Genomic DNA, 18,128 nt, shown 5'->3' on the forward strand with positions numbered 1-18,128 from the left:
AATGTATTTCAGCTCACAGTAGGGTAAAGTCTCATGAGCCCCTGACATGGTGTACCATGTAAAGAGCATGGTGTAGCATCCTCTGGTGGACACGTGAGGAACAGGTGACTGCCTTTCCCAGACCCCAGAGGTCTCCTTGACTTTCTCACCTATCCTAACCACAGGATCCCTGGTTGGCCAGAGACTCTCAGACCACCCTGATGTGAGGAAAATAGGGTTCACAGGCTCCACGGAGGTGGGGAAACACATCATGAAAAGGTAGGTGGGTCACCTGAGCCATGGTATCTGGGTATAGAGATGATGATGACCCCACATGCTGGGTCCTGCTTCTTGGGTTTTGGTGGGTATAGCCACCCACAGCATGTTAATACAGATTCAGTTTTCCATAAGTCCTTGAGAGGCTCAGCGGACGCCACACAACCCAGCAGGTACCATGCTATCTCCTAGCCCCAGCAGTGCTACAGGTCAGTGGATCTGACTTGAGATTACCACGAGTGTGAGCTAGACACTGATTTTAAACACTCAACGCACACTAAGAGGTACTCTTCTATAACTTTCACATTGATTACAAACCAACCTGGTGATGCTTTAGATGAAACAGAATCTATTATTTGGAAATATTTGGAAAGTCAATTTTGCCTGCGCTGAACATGTGCCACCTTACATTTACTTAGCCAATACAAGTACTCATACCATGCTTCATTGTGTTAGACATCAGGTACAGAGAGCTGTGGCCACAAGAAGCTGAGTATAGCGTCTGTGCATAAAGAGTCTCAGCACCTGAGGGCTTTGGTACATACAAGGCTGCTCTGAGTCACCTGTGAGCAGTGCTGGGACAGGGGAGCCCACACCCTTGGGTGGCCTAGAACAAGAAGACCTGTTCTCTCAGGCCATGCTTGGCACTTACTTTTGGTGGCATGGCTGGAGTATGATTCTTGTCCATGGATACATGTCTGTGATTCCTGACATCTTTCTGCGTGGTCACTAAAACCCTGAGATATCCCTATCTGGCCAGCACAGCTCTCCGGCCACAGCTACCCCAGCTGAGGGACGATTCTCTTTAGGGCATTCTCAACCCGCATTTCTGGAGCACCAGCTGTGTGCTAGGCACTGGGATGTCATAAGAACCAGACAAGTGCATGCTACTGTAGGAAGGCCTGCCTTCTCACAGATGGAGTCATTCATAAACACAGTGGAGGACAGCATCTGACGAAGGGGGGATAGGTGTATGGGAGGGTCAGAAAAGGACCCTACAAAGGGGACAGAGTGGAGTGGAGGAGACCTGTGAGTATGAAAGGCCACGCCTGGGCTGGGTGTAGGGGAATAGACGCTGGCCCAGTGGTAGGAGGTGAAGTGGATTGTAGGCAGAGAGGGACAGGGTCTGTAGCATCTTTGGAGTCTAACATGCCCTGGACTTGCCTTGTACCCCAACTGCAAACCCCTGTGCTCTGAGCCACCTGACATTAGTCCCACCCCTCTGTTCCTTCCAGCTGTGCTCTGAGCAACGTGAAGAAAGTCTCCCTGGAGCTGGGTGGAAAGTCACCCCTTATCATATTTGCTGACTGCGACCTCAACAAGGCCGTGCAGATGGTGAGACTGGGGCTGGGGAAGGGAGAGATGGGAACACAGGGGAGGAAGAAGTGGGAGGCACTGGGGCAGAGGCAGAGAGATGGGAGTGCAGCATCTCTCAGCATCTATGGTTAGCCTAAGCTGTACAACCATCCACGATGTCACCCCAAGTATAAGTAGCATAGTGAGACGCCTCCTTGAGGCAAGGATGTGTTCGCCACAGTGTGTCCCCAGCATGTCCTTACTGCCACACCGTTGAGCTAGATGGTTGGGAACATGAGCAGGCTGCCTCTCATGGCATTTGTAGAAAGCAAAGTATCCCTGGATCTCTTGGGCATGACCCTGCTGACAGCCACCAGTCTGGCAGTGACCCCGTGCATACGTGCTCAGGGTCTCCACCCACGCACTGGGTAACCAGACCAGGCCTCAGCATGTCCATCTGCATAGGGCCAAGAAAATACCCATCTGTGGTGGCCAATTAGATTGGCTTGACCAAGGACTCAGGACAGTGATTGCATGTGGTACATGCATGGAAGTGGACATTGGTATTGTCACTTATGTGCCTTGGTCCTCCTGCTTTTTCCTCATCAGTCAGGCCTAGTCAGCCAGGTATCCAACTATCATAGCAACCTGCCTAAGCCTCATTCTGCCTTGGATGAGTCATGACATCCAGCATAGTCCTAGAAAGGAGTCCCGCCTCAGTTGATGGAAAGTTGAGGGAGGCCAAATCCTTGTTCATTGTCCCCCTTGAGCCCAACAGCCCAGGGTCTTGTCTCAATGCAAGACCCTACTGCTTCACATAGAGGGAAGCCTGTGCCAACTGTTGGACTGCATTGTGCAGGCTGGGAGAGCTGGACTGGACTCTGTCTCCTAACCTGGCCTCCTGCTATAGGCGTCTCAGCTCCTAGTGTGTCCTAATGGGTTTCCTGTACTCCTCCTGCAAGGACTTCCATGGAACCATAGCTGTCCCCCGTCAGCCTTGCCCTCAAGCTATGCATGCAGCCTGGTCCCAAGAAAACCTGGTGCCTTTTGGGTCACCCAGTGAGCCTACCTATGGTCTTGGGGAGCAGGCAGACTGAAACTCACCCCATACTGTTCTCTATCGTTTGTCTGACTGGTATGGTTATGTGGCAGTAGGGGTGACCTTGTGACCTGCATCCTTACTTCCCACTGCCACCTCTTGCCTCCACAGGCTGAGGGGTGCACAGGACATAAGAGTTCAGTGCTGGTCAAGCCTGACCCATGTGTGGGAGGAAGGCAGAATGCAGGCAGCCGCCCCCCTTCCCTGAGAAGGAATAGCAGTCCTGATGGGCACTAGGCAGAAGCACTGAGGAGATCCATGACTTGGCATTTCTGTCCTTCTCTGAAGGGCATGAGCTCCGTTTTCTTCAACAAAGGGGAGAACTGCATTGCGGCAGGCCGGCTCTTTGTGGAGGAGTCCATCCACAACCAGTTTGTGCAGAAAGTGGTAAGTTTGAGGCTGGAGTCTGAGTTGGAGGGGCAGGCTGCAGGAGGGGCGATGGTACCCAGTGAGGAGTGGCTGGGCTCCTCTCATTGGGCACCACTAATCCATTCAGAGGATCCCCAGGGAACTCTCTTGAGTCTTCAGCTCAAATTGACATCACCAAAAGGGCTTATGGGCTGAGGGTGTCTCAGTGGCCTGGTGCTTGCTGGAGCTTTGGGTTCCGTTCTCACCACCACCACCACAAAGACGACACATTCTCCAGAACAGAGCCTAAGATGAGGACTCATGGGGCTGCTCTCCTTAGGTGAAGCCATAAGAAGTAGCAGGAGAGGGCAGAGCAAGGGAGAGGAGAGCAAGGACACATGGCCTCAGAAACCCCTAGCAGCATCCTTGAAGCACGAAGTATCCTGTGTGGTGTTCAGAGTCAAGAGGCCAGGCTGCACCTAGCCCACAATGTTGGGCAGTGGTTGCCGCAAGCTGGCCATGGAGTGAGGAGGGCAGCTTCTGCCAGCTCTCAAGACTAGCAGCAGCCTATCAGAGCCTCTGGGGACCTGGCAGGTGCCAAGCAGCAGCTCCTACTGGAGTTACTGGCTGATTTAGCAAAATCCCAAAGGGCAGACAATGGCTTTGGGAACAAATGGGTTTTCCTGGCCCTGTCGACCTGTCTCATTTGCTTGTTTGTTTGTTTGTTTGTTTGTGTGTTTGTGTGTGTGTTTGGGTGTGTGGTGCTGGAATGGAGCCCAGGGCCTTAGCTAGTGAGCTTATTACTCTGTTAATGAGCCTGAGCCCCAGCAAGGAGTTTTAATGCCTGACTTCTGGATTTCTCTGTGGACCAGCTTCATCATGTGAGGTTGACAGCTGTAGAATGACACTTTTCTATCATAAAGCCAGAGAGGGGGAAATTCCAGCTGTTAGAATAAAGTTATGTATGGGCACAGGTTGGCCCAGCCAGAGCCACCACCCACCTTCAAAACCTAGACAACAGTGCCAAGGTGATGTTGTCTGAGGCAGGAGGTGTCCCTGTGACAACTAAGCCCATCTTAGGCCCTGAAGATCAGGCAGGAACCTAATAGAAATGTACAGGGGTGCTGGGCGGTGGGGAGCCTGTCACTTTACATACACTGTGGCTAGGACACCCTGAGGAAAGGAGAGGGTGACACTGCTCCTTAGGAGCATTTCCCAAGGGAAGATCTGTGTGATCGAGTACCAGAGATAAATGAGATTCATGTGAAAGAAAGGTTTGTTCTCGCTCATGGTTTCGAAGTACATGGTCACTTGGCCCAGTTGCAGTGGGCCTGTGGTAAGGCAGAGTATCACAGTAGGGAGTGCAGAGCAGAGCAGAAACGCTGACCTCATGGCTCTGAGAGAAGAGAGGAAGGGCCAGAATCTCAGTATTCTTCAAGGGAACAACTCCAGTGACCTCACTCCCCTCTGCTATGTTCCATCTCCTAAAGGTCCCACTACATCCCAACAGCCTCCCAGCCTGGCAACCAAGCCTTCAACACATGGGACTTGGGAGGAGACCGGTGCCAAACCAGTGTAGTCAGGAATGGATCTCAGTGTGAAAGGCAACAAAGACAGGGAAGAACTGGGCAGCTGTGCTGTGTAACAAAAGGCACACAGCACCGGTAGCGAGTTCACCTGGCTCACAGCCCATCCTGACAGGGCGAGCACTGACCTGAAGAGGTTGGAGACAACTCTGTGTGACCTCAAGACCCCAGGGAAGGGGTCTTGAGCCAGGCCACACTAGAACGGGTGTGGAGTCGCTCTCCCAGAGATCTGATTCTGATCTTCCTCAAATTTTTGGTTGTGAGCCTTTACTGGCTTGAGCCATTTTTTCCAGTCTGTGTTTTCTTTCTAATCCTATATCCTCAGAACCCTTCTCTCTGTTCTGTCTGTCTTCTGTCTGTCACTGAGACTGCTGCAGAAGATAGGTTTGAAGTCAGGCTGGGGAAGCCCCATTACCTGGGGCATGGTCTCCACAGACCCGAGATCTGTGGTCAGTACAAAACCACAAAGGTCGGAGGTATCCTAGTGCCGACCATCTCAGAACACTGTGGTAGCGTTGAGTAGACCTGACCTGAGGATTTTCTGTAGGTGGAGGAGGTGGAGAAGATGAAAATCGGCAATCCCCTGGAGAGGGACACCAATCATGGCCCGCAGAACCATGAGGCCCACCTGAGGAAGCTAGTGGAGTATTGCCAACGTGGTGTGAAGGAAGGGGCCACACTGGTCTGTGGTGGGAACCAAGTCCCAAGGCCAGGTCAGTCATAATCCTCCAGCTCACTCAGGTAAACTGAGGCAGCAAACACGAGGCCTCTGGTTTCTAGCCCAGCCCTAATTGCATATAGCCAAAGGCCAAGTACAGTGTGGTCAGGATCCAGACCTGCAGCTCAGACTCAGATCTTGGACATATTAGGCCTTGCTGTTTGGTCACTCTGGACCCAGGTCTGGAACTGAGACAGTGAGGACTCCGGAACATTCCCTCATGCTGGCATAGTCTGCTGTGTGGGGAGTTGCTGTTGTTGACACTCCACCATGGTGGCAGTCTCTAAGATTTCAAGGTCCTCCCATTCTGGTTTCTCTTTCAAACAGTTGTTTTGTGGTGTTATGTGACTTCTGGAGAGGCATGAACCAATGCCTACTCACCCCAGATAGGGCACTAGGGACTGACCAAAAAGATGGACCCACTGGTAAGACAGGGAGTTTATTGGAGTCATTTATAGGACCATGAATGGTTCAAAGGCAGCTGGTTCAGAGCCTGGGTGTTGACTCCCAGGCTTGTGTCACTTGAGTGTTATGAGCCTCTCCTCCCCTCCTCCCTCCTCTCCTCCCCTCCTCCCCTCCTCCCCTCCTCCCTCCTCTCCTCCTCTCATTCCTCCCCTCCTTCTCTTCTTCCCTCCTCCCCTCCTCCCCTCCTCCCCTCTTCCCCTCTTCCCTCCAGGAAGTGTTTTGGTTCAGGGGAAAAGGTTAGGCAACAGATGGAAACTCCAGTGTCCCTCCAGTGTTGGTCAGCTGCCCTTAGCTGGAGTGAGCCTTTGCCTAGAGCAGGCAATCCGTGAGATGGTGCAGATCTTCACAGACACATGGCTCAGGCCACCCACCCAGAGTGCTTGACACAGCCAGCACTAGATAGATACTTACACCTGATGGTCCCAGGCACTTGGCTTTATCAATCATCTCACTTCCTTCGTAGTTGCTTTTCTTTTGCTGCAAAGGCGCCATGACCAGCACAATGTACAAAAGAGCTTATTGGGTTTAGTTTCAGGGGGCTGAGTCTATGACCATCAAGGACGAGAGCATTGCTGTGGGCAGTTACAACACTGGAGCAGTAACGGAGAGCTCACGTATTGAGACGAAAACTATGAGACAGGGAGAGCTAACTGGGAATGCTGTGGGCTTTTGCAGCCTTACAGTCTGCCCCCCAAACACACACCTCCTTCAACACACCTCCTAATCCTTCCCAAGAATTTCCACTAACTAGGAACCAAGCGTTCAAATACATGAGCCTGTGGGGGTAAGGGGCTCATTCTCATTGAAACCAGCACAGTGTCTGACCCCAGGCACACCTGCTTCTCTGGAATCTATTCTCAGTTCTGGCCACCCAAACCAGGAAAACAGAAGCCACATGGATGGAGTCTTGGCCTGCCTACCCATGGCGCTACAGCTCCACATCCTGGCTGCCTTTCCTATCCGCCTTTTATACTCTATACAGAACCCTGCACAGAGGAGGATATCCTCAGCAGATGGAGAGGAGGGGAGAGAGGATGCACATCTGTTTCTGACCCCTTGGTTTTAATTTCTTCTGTTAAGTCTGGCTCTCCTGTACCTTCTGCACCTCACCCTGCCAAGTGTCCCCGAGAGTCAGCCATTGGTCCTTTATTCACCCTCTGAGAGCTCTTGGATTCTGATAACCAGCGGTGCCCTCCTGCTTCAGGGGCAAGTTCCCTGACTGCCTCCATGGTCTCGTGAGTGAACAGTGTGGCTTGCCCTTGACCATCAGCCACTGTCTTGGATTCTCTCTTGATGCTTCTCATCTCCCGCCATCTGTATGGGCTGTTCCTCGGCTTGGCAAGCAGCTTCCCAGCATCCCACCCAGAGAACAACCTGTCACTTAGCTCAAGTGGCTCCAAGCACAAACTTCCCTGTCTCACCGAAGTAGGAGTTCCTTAAAGCTGGGGACAGTGTGTCAAGTCCCAGCAGGGGGCAGATGGCAAATGTTGTTCACAGAGCAGGGGGAGGGACCCAATGGGGCTGGTGCAGCTCCAGGACCATAGGGGCAGCACATCTGTTCTCTGAACTGGAGGGTGGAGGGTTTTCTAGAACCCAGTCAAGAACAGGACAGATTAGGGTTGACTCTTTTTGGCCCTTTCTACCTGGAAGGCAGAGGATGAGGTGCCTGCGTCTATTGTGTACCTGTTAGAACCAGAATGAACAGAGTGCTGTGTGAGCCAGTCCCCAGCCAGGGTAGGAAAGAGACTGTCAGCAGCTTATGCCTCCAACGTGCATCAGAGCACTGTCTCCCCTGCAGGATTCTTCTTTCAGCCAACCGTCTTCACAGACGTAGAGGACCACATGTACATCGCTAAGGAGGAGTCCTTTGGGCCCATCATGATCATCTCTCGGTTTGCTGATGGGTATGTGATCCACCACACCTCTCCAGGCTTTTGATCTGTGACATGCGGTCTTGACATGAGCTTTAAGAGACAGTCCTTGAGGAGGAAACTGAGTCAGCAAAGAACCTGTGCACCAGACCTGGGCTGCCTGCCTCTTAAAACACAGGAGGTTCTGGCCTCCCTTTGCCTCCCCTCCCCTGGCCCGGGATGGCCTCCAGGCCCAGATGAGCAAAAGACAGTTTCCACCCATGTCCCTGCTTCCCCGGGTCTGTCTTTCGTCTCTCTAACACTTACAGCCCACCAGGTCCAGTTCTCATGGTGTCCTGTGCATAGTAAATTGACCCTACCCAGGTGGCCTGGGACAACTTGGGTCTTACGGATCAGCTTCAGGTTAGCTGGATGGAGTGAGTTTGTCTCTGCTCTGTGTCACATCTGTAAGGAGGAAACTGCGCTCACGTGGACTCCACGAGTCTCCATGGCAGCCTTGGGTCACTGGCCTGGAGCCTGGGTTGCATGGAAACCAACTGGAGCCAGCAAGGATCCTTGAGCACTAGCTCCAGAGCACAGTCCTCAGCCCAGCAGTCATCTAGGTCATCAGGTTAAAGAGAAGGAAGGATCCATTCACAGTGGGGGAACTACAGATCTTTGGGCACATTTGACCATCCACACCTTTTTTGACTAATTTTTTAGGCAAAATGACACCTTCTCCTTCCCCTTTCCAACCAATGGTCACTATATGACTACAATCACTGTGCCGACTGACAGACTGCACTGTCTTTGCCAAACAGGCACACTCGTAGCTCTTTGGTCTGATGTCTGCTGAATGCTCAGTCCACTTCTACCCTAAGCTGCCTTTCTGGACTCTGTCCCTGCATGAGGGCCCATGCCGGATCTGCTCTGTGAAGTGCCTGTGCCCTGCCTCCAGTCTTGCTCTGACCTCTGCATAGTTTTTCCCCTTGAGAATGTCATGGGTGGGATCAAGGGAGCTAGGAACTTTGTAGAGGCAGATTCTGATCTTGTCTTGTCTGCAGTCCCAAAATGAATGCTCTGAGCATCCCTTAGGGAATCTTGGATTTCCCCCGACAGGGATGTGGATGCTGTGCTGTCCCGGGCCAATGCCACAGAATTTGGCCTGGCCTCTGGGGTCTTCACCCGCGATATCAACAAGGCCCTGTATGTCAGTGACAAACTGCAGGCAGGCACTGTGTTCATCAACACGTATAACAAGACTGATGTGGCCGCACCTTTTGGAGGATTCAAGCAATCTGGATTTGGCAAAGACCTGGGTAACCAAACTCTGTCTGGGAGACTGCTTTCCAGCAAACACCTGTCCAGGGCCACCAAGTGCCAGGTCTTGTCCCCAGTGCTGGGGTGTCACATTGATCAAGATAGCTGGTAGCTGACACTCTTGGGTCTGATGGTACTTGCTGAGGACAGCAGACAGCAGAGGAAAGGATATGTATATGTATGGTAGGTTCTAGTCACAGGCAGGCAGGAAGACAACTTCCTGGCTGCCAATAGCCAATAGGGCACCCATCCCACCTCTGTTACCACCGATGTAGTAGGAAAGGTTCTAGAATGGTGGCCCCAGATCATTCTCCTTCCTGAACTGGAGCCCAAGCTCACAGCTTTCTACAGGGATGGCCTCTGGGTTGGGTGCATGATTTCCTTGGGGCCTTGGTTTCTCATCTGTGGAGAGGACCAGGATACCCACAGGTACGTCCCAGGGGTCCCCAGAGATGAACCCTGCACAGCTATAAGGTGTCCCAACAGTGTGTGCTATCTTGCAGGAGAGGCAGCCCTGAATGAGTACCTGCGGATCAAGACTGTGACTTTTGAGTACTGAAGCCAAGTCTGTGATATTTCTCCTGTACCCTGTTGGCCTCCCCTCAGGGAGCCCTGGCCCCTGTCTGGTGTCTTAGCACCCTCCTGTCCCCAACACTGTTCCCTTCAGCTGCTGGAGCTATCAGTGTGGACCCCTGCTGGTGACAGGACACCCTCCGGACAATTGGAAGTGGTTCCAAGTGGAGTGAGCAGTCATGTCCCGGATGAATAAAGGTTGTGAGCAGAAGTCACCTGCACTTTGTGTCACTGCTCTGTCTATGGGTGCCTCGGAGGGCCCCAGAAGCAATGCTCACCCTGAGTCCTGGGCATGTAGCATCTCTTGGCCTTCAGAGAATGAGTCTCCTTAGTGGGGACACAGGAGGAAATGCATGGGTCATCACACACCTCCAAAAGCAGAACAGGTACAAGAGGCTGTGGAAAAGGGTACACCCCAGACACAGGAAATGGGATTCGGGGAGTGAGCCCTGAGCTATGAAGCACCCAAATCCCCTCTGCAAGGACCGAGGCTCTCACCAGTCACTCAGTGGACTTGGGCAGGCACAGTAGTAGCCTGGGGCCTACAGCAGGGACTCCACCCTGCCTGGCGTTTCCCTGGACAGCACCCCCATTTCTGCCATCTGTATTTCCTGTCGTCTTACAGCACCTCAGAGAGCACAGCCCCTGCAAGCCTTCTGCCTCCTGTGTGCTCACCTTGGGCACCCAAGGCCCTCTCCCCTGAACCTTCATCCTGGAGGTCCCACATACCACATTTCAAAAGATTTGCTGTTGCCTCAGTTTACACAACATGCTCATTCTCTTGGCACACCAACCACTAACACCTTTCTTTGGGTGTGCCTTTCTGGGTCCAAAAATCTTTAAAGGCCTTTCTGTTCTTCAGCACCCCTGGCCAGGCAGGCAGTGACCTGGATGAGCCTATGCTTGTGTGGCAAAGATTTCAGGTCTGTGTGGTATCCTGGACTTCCTCCGCATCCCTGCCTGGCGCATGCCTCAGGGTGACATTTTGCTCAATGAGAAGCCACATACCCAATATTGTTCCCAGAAGACGGTAGCAGATCTGAGAATCCCTATCACCTGTGATGTCACAAGTGATGTGCTATAAACACGTCACTCCTGTATTGTGATGGGGCTGTGTAAACCTCACTGCATGGCTGCAGGAGTGTGAACTGGGCTGGTTCCAGTGGCATTATCCCTGACCATGTGTCCACTAAGTGATAATCAGTGATAAACAGTATATATGTCTTTAAAATGTATTTTATTATCTAGGTTTTGTCTCTGTGTTTGTGTGTATATGTGCATGCATTAGATGTACATGCATTCAGGTACCAGAAAAGATCAGAAGAGATTATGAGAGCTATCAAACCAGGGTTACAGGGAGTTGTAGGCTGACAGACATGGGTGGTGGGAACCAAACTCAGGTCATCTACAAAAGAAGCAAGCCCCTGAGTCATCTCTCTAGCCCATGTGTATGTGCGTATGTGTATGTATGTATGTGAATATGTGTGTGGTGTGTGTGTATGTACGTATGTATGTATGTATGTATGTATGTATGTATGTATGTGTATATGTGTGTGTGGGGTGTGGGGGTGTATGTATGTGTGTATGTACGTATGTATGTATGTGTATATGTGTGTGTGCATTTGCATGTATGTGTGTATGTGTGTGTATGTATGTGAATATGTGTGTGGGGTGTGGGGTGTGTATGTGTGTGTATGTACATATGTATGTATGTGTATATGTGTGTGCGTTTGCATGTATGTGTGTGTGTGTATGTGTGTGTATGGGGGGTGATGAAGCCAGTTATGGTATCATACCTGCAGCAGCCTTATCTGTCTTGTGTGTGTGGGAGGGAGATGTCCCCAGTAGATCATGTCCAGTGAGTGGCCTTGACCATCTAGATTACAAGAGTTTACTCTGCTATGACGTGCATAGTGACATTGCCTGATAATGAAGTTCTTGGACCTTATCCCAGTCCCAAAGTGGCATAAGACAGTAGATTGTGTGACTCCCACATTGAACACTGGTAGTAGCCATGGTAGCCACAATATCTTGAGTGCCACAAGCCACACAGTCTTCTAAATCCTCTCTACACATTTGTACTGTACGTGCTGTGGTCCAGTGAAGGACTAGCCTACTGAAGCACAGAAGCTAGCTTGCTCAGGAACCTGTGGCTGCTACAAATCTCCTTTTTCCCCTCACAAACCGTGAGACTCGTGAAGCCCACAGTGTGAAGTGACACAGAAATTCAGGTCCTGAGTCTCTGGGAATGCATCTGAAAGCCTTCACTTTCAGGCACAGCCATAGGACTGATATCAGTTCCTAATGGGAGGTCCAGACTATGTCCTTTACACAGAAGCTCTACCCTCTCTGTGTAGAGGGTAAAATGGGCTGCTCCCAGGGCTCACTGTACCTAGGCTGTAGCCTCTGAGCTCTTCTTACAGGTCTATGAAAGGCATGTGGCTTTCTCCATGAGGCTTGTTCTGGGTCCCATTGTGTGTGTGTGTGTGTGTGTGTGTGTGTGTGTGTGTGTGTGTGTGTGTGTGTTGGGGAGGTGGCAGGGTGCTTCTGGACTGCTTTTCTGCAGTCCCCCTCACCCTGCTGAAGAGCTCTGGTCATGTCCCACATTTCTTCCTTACGTCCATGGAAGGGAAAGATGTGCTCTTACTTCCACTGCCCATTTTAAAGTGGGATAAGGACGTACTACTGTGACACTAAATACCACCCTGTTGTTTGCAACCGCCACCTCCCTCCTTTCCCAGAACCTTTTCATCTTATAAAGTTTAGGGTTTTTTCTGCCTTTCAACACTGGCTTTTCATCTCAGGTAAGACAGGCTGAGTCTGTGAGCCCAGAGTTCACATTCAGCTGGGATGGAAATAGAAACATCCCAGTCTGCACCCTTTACCACATGCCCCACAGCCTTCGAAAGGGCAGTGGATAGCTCAGTGTGAGAGCAGTCATCTAGGCGTGTGGCGCTCTGGGTTCTTGCACCCGTGCTTGCACACACACGTTAGTAATCTGCAGACATTATTCTAGCACTTGTATGCATGTTACATGTGTTCCGTGTAACATTTAAAATATGTTTGTCCTCCTGTTCTGACATTTCTTCTTTTCATATCCGCTGCCCTCCAAATGAGATAATTCGGGCCCTTTGCAAGGTCCTTAGTAGGACGATTTGGGTCCCGTGAGGAGACCCTATGCTCTGGCTCCCCCAGCTGCCCTGGGATACCCTCCCCTTGCCAGCTCCGTCTCATGTGCAGTCAGCTAAACCTATCTTTAGCATCAGGTCAGTTTCCTCAAGGAATCGGGTCAGTCCTGAGAAGAGGGGGTTTTTTTTGCTCCCTGGGTGCTGTCCCTGAGGACTGCAGCAAGTCAGGTCTCCAGACAGCAACAGTACTTACTGCTGTCCCCACTGTGGCCCCACGAGCTGATCATCTGATCGCGACTCCCACCTTCCTCCTCCAGACACAGCAACAGTGCTGAGGCCACCGCAGAGTCCACACTGAGAAGTGCTGTAAGTCATTGTCCCTGGAAGTTAGTCAGTTCGGGGTTAGTCCAGGACCTGTCAGGAGAGGCTTGCTAATGGGTCAGGAGCATACCCAACGTTCTGAATCTGGCACCGCCTGGCACTCCGGTGGGCAAGAGTGAGAACAGTAACTGCAATGCCTGTCCGCACAGTCCAGCTTCTCACAGGGATATGAGCAGCCATGGTGTTAGTGGGTGCCATATGGTCCAAGCGCTAGTACCATTGCCGCATTAAAATTTTGATCACACTTAAGGGTTTGCAAATTACTAGTGGTTTCCCAGTGATAGCCTTGTCTTCCTGGTAGCACTTGGCTACATGCACAGCTGCCAGGAAGGGCTAGGGGTGGGGTAGGGTGTGGCAAACTGCTTCAGAGTTGGCCTAGCACAATGCCAGTCAGGGTCTCTCATGGAACTGGTCTGAGCTATCTGCAGAGATCCCTGGGAAGCCAATTTACCTGACAGGACAGCAGTGAAGATGGACTTCTCCATATGCTCAATGAAAGCCGGGGATGCCACTGTGCTCTAGATGGACAGTCTTGGGGGAGGTGTCCATAACTAGCTCTTGAGTATCAGAAGGGGAGCAGTGAGGGGCCACCCTGGGTCAACTTGAAGCATCTTCTAATTAATCATGAAGGAAATTTTTGCATTGGGAAAATTTCTTCCTGCTTTGTATGTGAACTTGATATTTTAAATTTAATAGTTGAAAGATGACAGCTGTGGTGTTACAGAGCTGTGATTCCCCACACTCAGGAGTCACAGACAGGTTTTGTGGGTTTGAGGTCAGACTGGTTGACACAACAAATTCCAGGCCAACCAGTGCTATACAGTGAGAACTTACTTAATATAAAATATGAGATAATCCACAGGATAGTGCCCCCCCCTCTTTGTGTGTGTGTCTGTCTCTCTGTCCCTGTCGCTGTGTATGCATGTCTGTCTGTCCTCGTATGTGTCTGTGTGCCTGTGTCTTTGTGTCTGTCTGTGTATGGAACCCTGAGCATCCTGTGCAAGCATTCTGTCACTAAGCTACATCTCAGCCCTGAGCCATCACATAAAAGGAACCGGACAATCAAGAGTAGCTCCCCCGCTCATCAATCCGTCCATCCAACCATCCTTTCATCTATTCCTTCACCAACTCACTTGCTTAGGACAAATTCACAGAAGGCCATGGCTCTCGGCACATACTTTAAGTCCCTGCTCGGCCATGGGCAAGTGGGCACCTCTAGCCTCTTGGCTCCCTCACCCAGGAAAAGGCACCAGCTCTGCACAGCCCAAGCTGCATATGGATGAGTGTAAGGCAGAGGACCCTAGACAGAGTCCTGAAGACTGTGCCTTTCTCCCTTCATCATTGCCTCTGGTTACTTATTTGCTAATGTCCCCAAACCCTGTCCTTACTGACACCCTGCTCTGCTCCTGCCTGCCTCCGGCTTCTCTGTCCTCAGGGACTACGGAGGGTGGTGTCCCCAAGGAGTGCCAGCCTCATGTGAGGTCTGGTGGGTGCTGGACTTTGTTCCGTTCTCTGCTTTTTCCCGTGGGATATCTCTGAGTTCCCCAAAACTCACATGTTGGCATGTTTGTAGTGAACCTCCTGATTTCTTTTTTCTGCCTCTCCTCTTCACTTTCACAGGGTTTTCTAGGTCAGCTTTTAAAGGGTTTGTGCTGAAGTCCTGTCTCAGGGAGAGGGCCTGAGGTCCAGCGTTCCCTTCTGTAACACCAGTTACTTGCTTTTCCCCAGGCTAGTCAGACCTCCCTAAGGTTCTGCTACCTCCCAACAGTGCCTCAGTCTGGGGATCCAACTGTAGTAAACCTTTATGAGACCTCCAAAGTATGGGCCAAAGTAAACTCTTTTCTTTGTGTAAGTTGATTTTGTTATAATAAAAGAAAACCGACCAACATGAAGTCCAAGGCTCAGGGATGATTATTGCTGGTAATGTCTCCTACTGTCTTTCTATGTCTTACCTATGCACACAGGGAGAGTGAGCTGTCAGGGTCTCTTCCCGAGAGGGCTCCAGCCCCATTGTGATTGCACCCTATGACCTTACTTGTTCATTGCTACCTCTTACATAAGCTGGGTTGACAAATGCAGTCACTTTGGGGGCTCAGAATTCAGCCGTACATTTTGACAGTAAGCAATCCAGCCTGTAATCTCTCCTAACATGTGGAACGATGGCATCTGTTTTTGTTTTGTTCTTTCATTTGCTGAGGTCAGAATCCAGGAACCAGGCTGCCCTACCCTTGCCTTGGCATACTTTTTTTGTGTCTGTTGTATTTAGCCTTCAAAACTAGTGTCTTGTAGGTAGGTCTTGCACAGCAGGTTTCTGCAAATGCAGTTGGCAACTCAGAATCCAGTCAGGGCTCAGGATTCATGAATCAGCAAAGAGCCTTCCACAGAGTCAGAAGTAACTTCCAGGTCAACCTGCGACTTCTGCAGAGGACTGAGAATTACCAGTCTTGATAAGTGTGAGAGCATCACACATGTTGAAGGACAGAACTTTCATGACACATACACAAGTGTTTAAAGGTGAAACGTCTAGAAATGTCAGATTGACAACAAAACAGGCAAATGCAGACCCTGAGGGAAGCCCTTGCAATATGCTACTGGAGGCTACTCTGCCCTCCCAGCCACGCCCCCATCCACGGCCCCGCCCTATTCATAGTCCTACTCCCAGGTCCAGCTTATTCTCCCTTGGTCCTATCCCTCAAAAGCCACCCCCCCCCCCCCGGCTTCTGAAGCGTGTCATTGGATCCTTCAGCACCCAGACAGCATCCCTGCACACCCTACTGCTGGTTCAGCGAGCTGTCTTTACTCACTGTAAACCTCTAGGGTTGCCAAGCTGGGGGCTTGGGGAGTTAAATGGACACCTCGGTCTGCCAGACCCTTACTAGAAGGCTTTAAAAACTGGGTTTTTCAAGCTCCACCTCTGTGATTGACCACGCCCACAAGACCCTCCCACTGCCCCGCCCCTCGTGTGGCTCCGCCCCTCTGTCCGGACGCCAAGGCAGGGCGGGGTTGGCCAGCCTGTAGCCCTTCCCGCTTCCTCCCGCCGCAGGCCTCCACAGTGTCCAGCGCGCGCCTGGCCGCCTCGCTTTCGCCGCGGGCCAAGAGAGGACCGGTAAGCGAGGGCAGGAGCTGGACTGGGAGTCGGGGAAGCCAAGGGAAAGCGGAGCGCCTATGGGCCTCGGGAAGGGACGTGGGGCGCAGGGTCTGGCTTAGGCACACTAGGGCGGGTCAGTTTGTGGCATCCTCGCTCCAAAGGTCTGCAGGGACCGGCCCCGCTCATCCCCCTCCCTCTGCCCGTGATGAACCCAGAGTGCCTGACTCTAGGGGTCATGATCGACTCCTTCAGCACTCGGAGAGCATCCCTGCTCACCCCTCAGCAGGCTCAGCGAGCTGTCCTGCTCTCGGGGTCGTTCAGACTTGAGAGGATACCTCAGTCCACCAGACCCTTTCTATAAAGCTTTAAAAACTCAGGTTTTCAAACTGCTTCTTCGCCACTGAGCCACTTAAGAGACACAGCCTCTCCAGCCTGACCCAGATATCTAGGAGATGGTCCTACTCCGTTTCCCGACTCTGGCTGGCCTCACGCTGGTACCACAGTAGCTTCAGAATTATGAGAATGTAAAGTCGTGCAGAGGGGCCTGGAGGCAGGCCAAGTGCCCTGTAAGGAAATACATTATAGAAGGTTATAGTAATGTCCCCTGCCGGAGGGAAGCACAAACATTCCCAAAAAGTGTCTGAATCCTGGAATGATTTCCAGACGTATAGATTGTTTTCCTAATGTACATACCTATGGTAGAGCCTAACTTGTGAACTAGACACGGTAAAAGATGAACACCCTAAGGCAGGTCAGATATAATGACATACTGTGGTACAATTGTCACCATCACTACACTTGTGCCATCATTAAGTAGAATAAGGGTTGCTTGGCCAACAGCACTGCCGCCCTAACAACTGTTGAGAGGGTAACTGGCCCATGAGCAGCATCCCCAGCATAGACAGACTACTAGTCCAAGGAATGCTGCATGTTCTAGGAGGACAGTGTGGCGTTAACCGAAACAGCCCACCGTGCTGCTCAGAACTGAACACAATTTACAACCTACAGAATCTGTTTCTCCAAATGTTCTCTTAATATTATTTTGGACCAAAAATGGTTGCTGGTAACCCAAATCTCTGAGGGTACAATAGGATACAGGGTCCTACAGACCACCCCCACCCCTGTTCAAACACTGAGGTGGATCGTGTTTACTCGATCTCCCAAGGTCACACAAGCATCTGCGAGGAGGAGAGACTGGGATCCGAACCCTGAGTTTTGGCTCCTGTACATGCCCTCTGGGATGTTCTATAAAGTCAAGGAGATGAAGCACAGATGTGCTTTCCTCATGCTACATAGTGGGCATCTAAAAGGCAACCCCTCCATCCCAGTGGGCATCTAAAAGGCAACCCCTCCATCCCAGAAACTCCGCCCCCCTGCCTTGTGCTCAGAATCTCCCTGTCCTAGTCAACTGAGCATCTGCTTGTGCCCCGGGCCTCCCAAGAGGATGTTTACTACCCAAATGCTGAACAGGCGCTCATAGGCCTGTGTTTGAGGCCAACCTCGCTGGCAGTATGAGGCTTCTGGATGGTAGTGTTTAGTGTCTGAATGACACACCACCCCTGTGACCAGCTTAGGAGACTTCATAGAGTTCGTCAGGGCTCTGTCAGTCAGCCCTGTCCCATCCCCTTTCAAGGCCCACGTACCCACAGGCGGGTCTTTCATCACTGTTATCCAGTACTGACGTTTCCTGGACTCCTCACTTGATCTTGAGCTTCGAGGCTTGTGTATAGCTCTCACCTTCTCAAGGTGCTCAAACACTAACTGGTGTACTTAGGGGTTAACTGACCCTGGGCCCACCCTAGGATCCCACACTGTGGTTAGTACCCTTCTCCACTGAGCCTCCACTATACTCCTCCTCGGTGCCACCTCTGTCTTGTCCCACGGGCCTGGTTGTTCACCTGTTTAATTTTTAATTTTTTAATGGCACCAGTGATGCCATTCTCATTAAACACTTGAACATTCCCAGTGGATCTTCAGCCACCTTCGTAAGATGGAGGTCCCTGCTGATGGGCCAGGCTATC

At 51.4% G+C, this 18,128-nt stretch overlaps 2 protein-coding genes and 1 long non-coding RNA gene across 8 annotated transcripts in view; 2 read left to right on the forward strand and 1 right to left on the reverse strand.

Annotated features, from left to right (window-relative positions):
- The window catches only part of Aldh1l1 (aldehyde dehydrogenase 1 family, member L1), a 46,493-nt gene extending 36,762 nt beyond the window's left edge, over positions 1-9,731 (forward strand). Inside the window, exons 17-23 of one of the 3 annotated variants that reach the window (NM_022547.2) lie at positions 165-258; positions 1,491-1,590; positions 2,939-3,037; positions 5,132-5,297; positions 7,566-7,671; positions 8,737-8,936; positions 9,441-9,731. In NM_022547.2, coding sequence (NP_071992.2) covers positions 165-258; positions 1,491-1,590; positions 2,939-3,037; positions 5,132-5,297; positions 7,566-7,671; positions 8,737-8,936; positions 9,441-9,496 — 821 coding nt within the window. In that variant the 3' untranslated portion in view covers positions 9,497-9,731. The other 2 variants (XM_063286665.1, XM_039108319.2) reach the window with 2 other exon arrangements.
- Positions 9,732-12,845: 3,114 nt separating this feature from the next.
- The window catches only part of Slc41a3 (solute carrier family 41, member 3), a 45,180-nt gene continuing 39,897 nt past the window's right edge, over positions 12,846-18,128 (forward strand). Inside the window, exon 1 of one of the 4 annotated variants that reach the window (XM_063286656.1) lies at positions 12,846-13,004. The gene's annotated coding sequence lies outside the window, so the exon portion shown is untranslated. Of the gene's footprint in view, positions 13,005-15,695; positions 16,126-18,128 lie in introns of those variants that run through there. The other 3 variants (XM_006236872.5, XM_006236871.5, XM_006236874.4) reach the window with 3 other exon arrangements.
- Positions 16,457-16,863, reverse strand: LOC134486815 (uncharacterized). Its single transcript, XR_010066211.1, has 2 exons — positions 16,801-16,863; positions 16,457-16,671 (listed from the first exon to the last, which is right to left on the reverse strand). It is a non-coding gene; the product is annotated as an uncharacterized LOC134486815 (long non-coding RNA).

Source organism: Rattus norvegicus, chromosome 4 (assembly GCF_036323735.1).
Source record: "Rattus norvegicus strain BN/NHsdMcwi chromosome 4, GRCr8, whole genome shotgun sequence".
NCBI classification, from domain to species: Eukaryota; Metazoa; Chordata; class Mammalia; order Rodentia; family Muridae; genus Rattus; species Rattus norvegicus.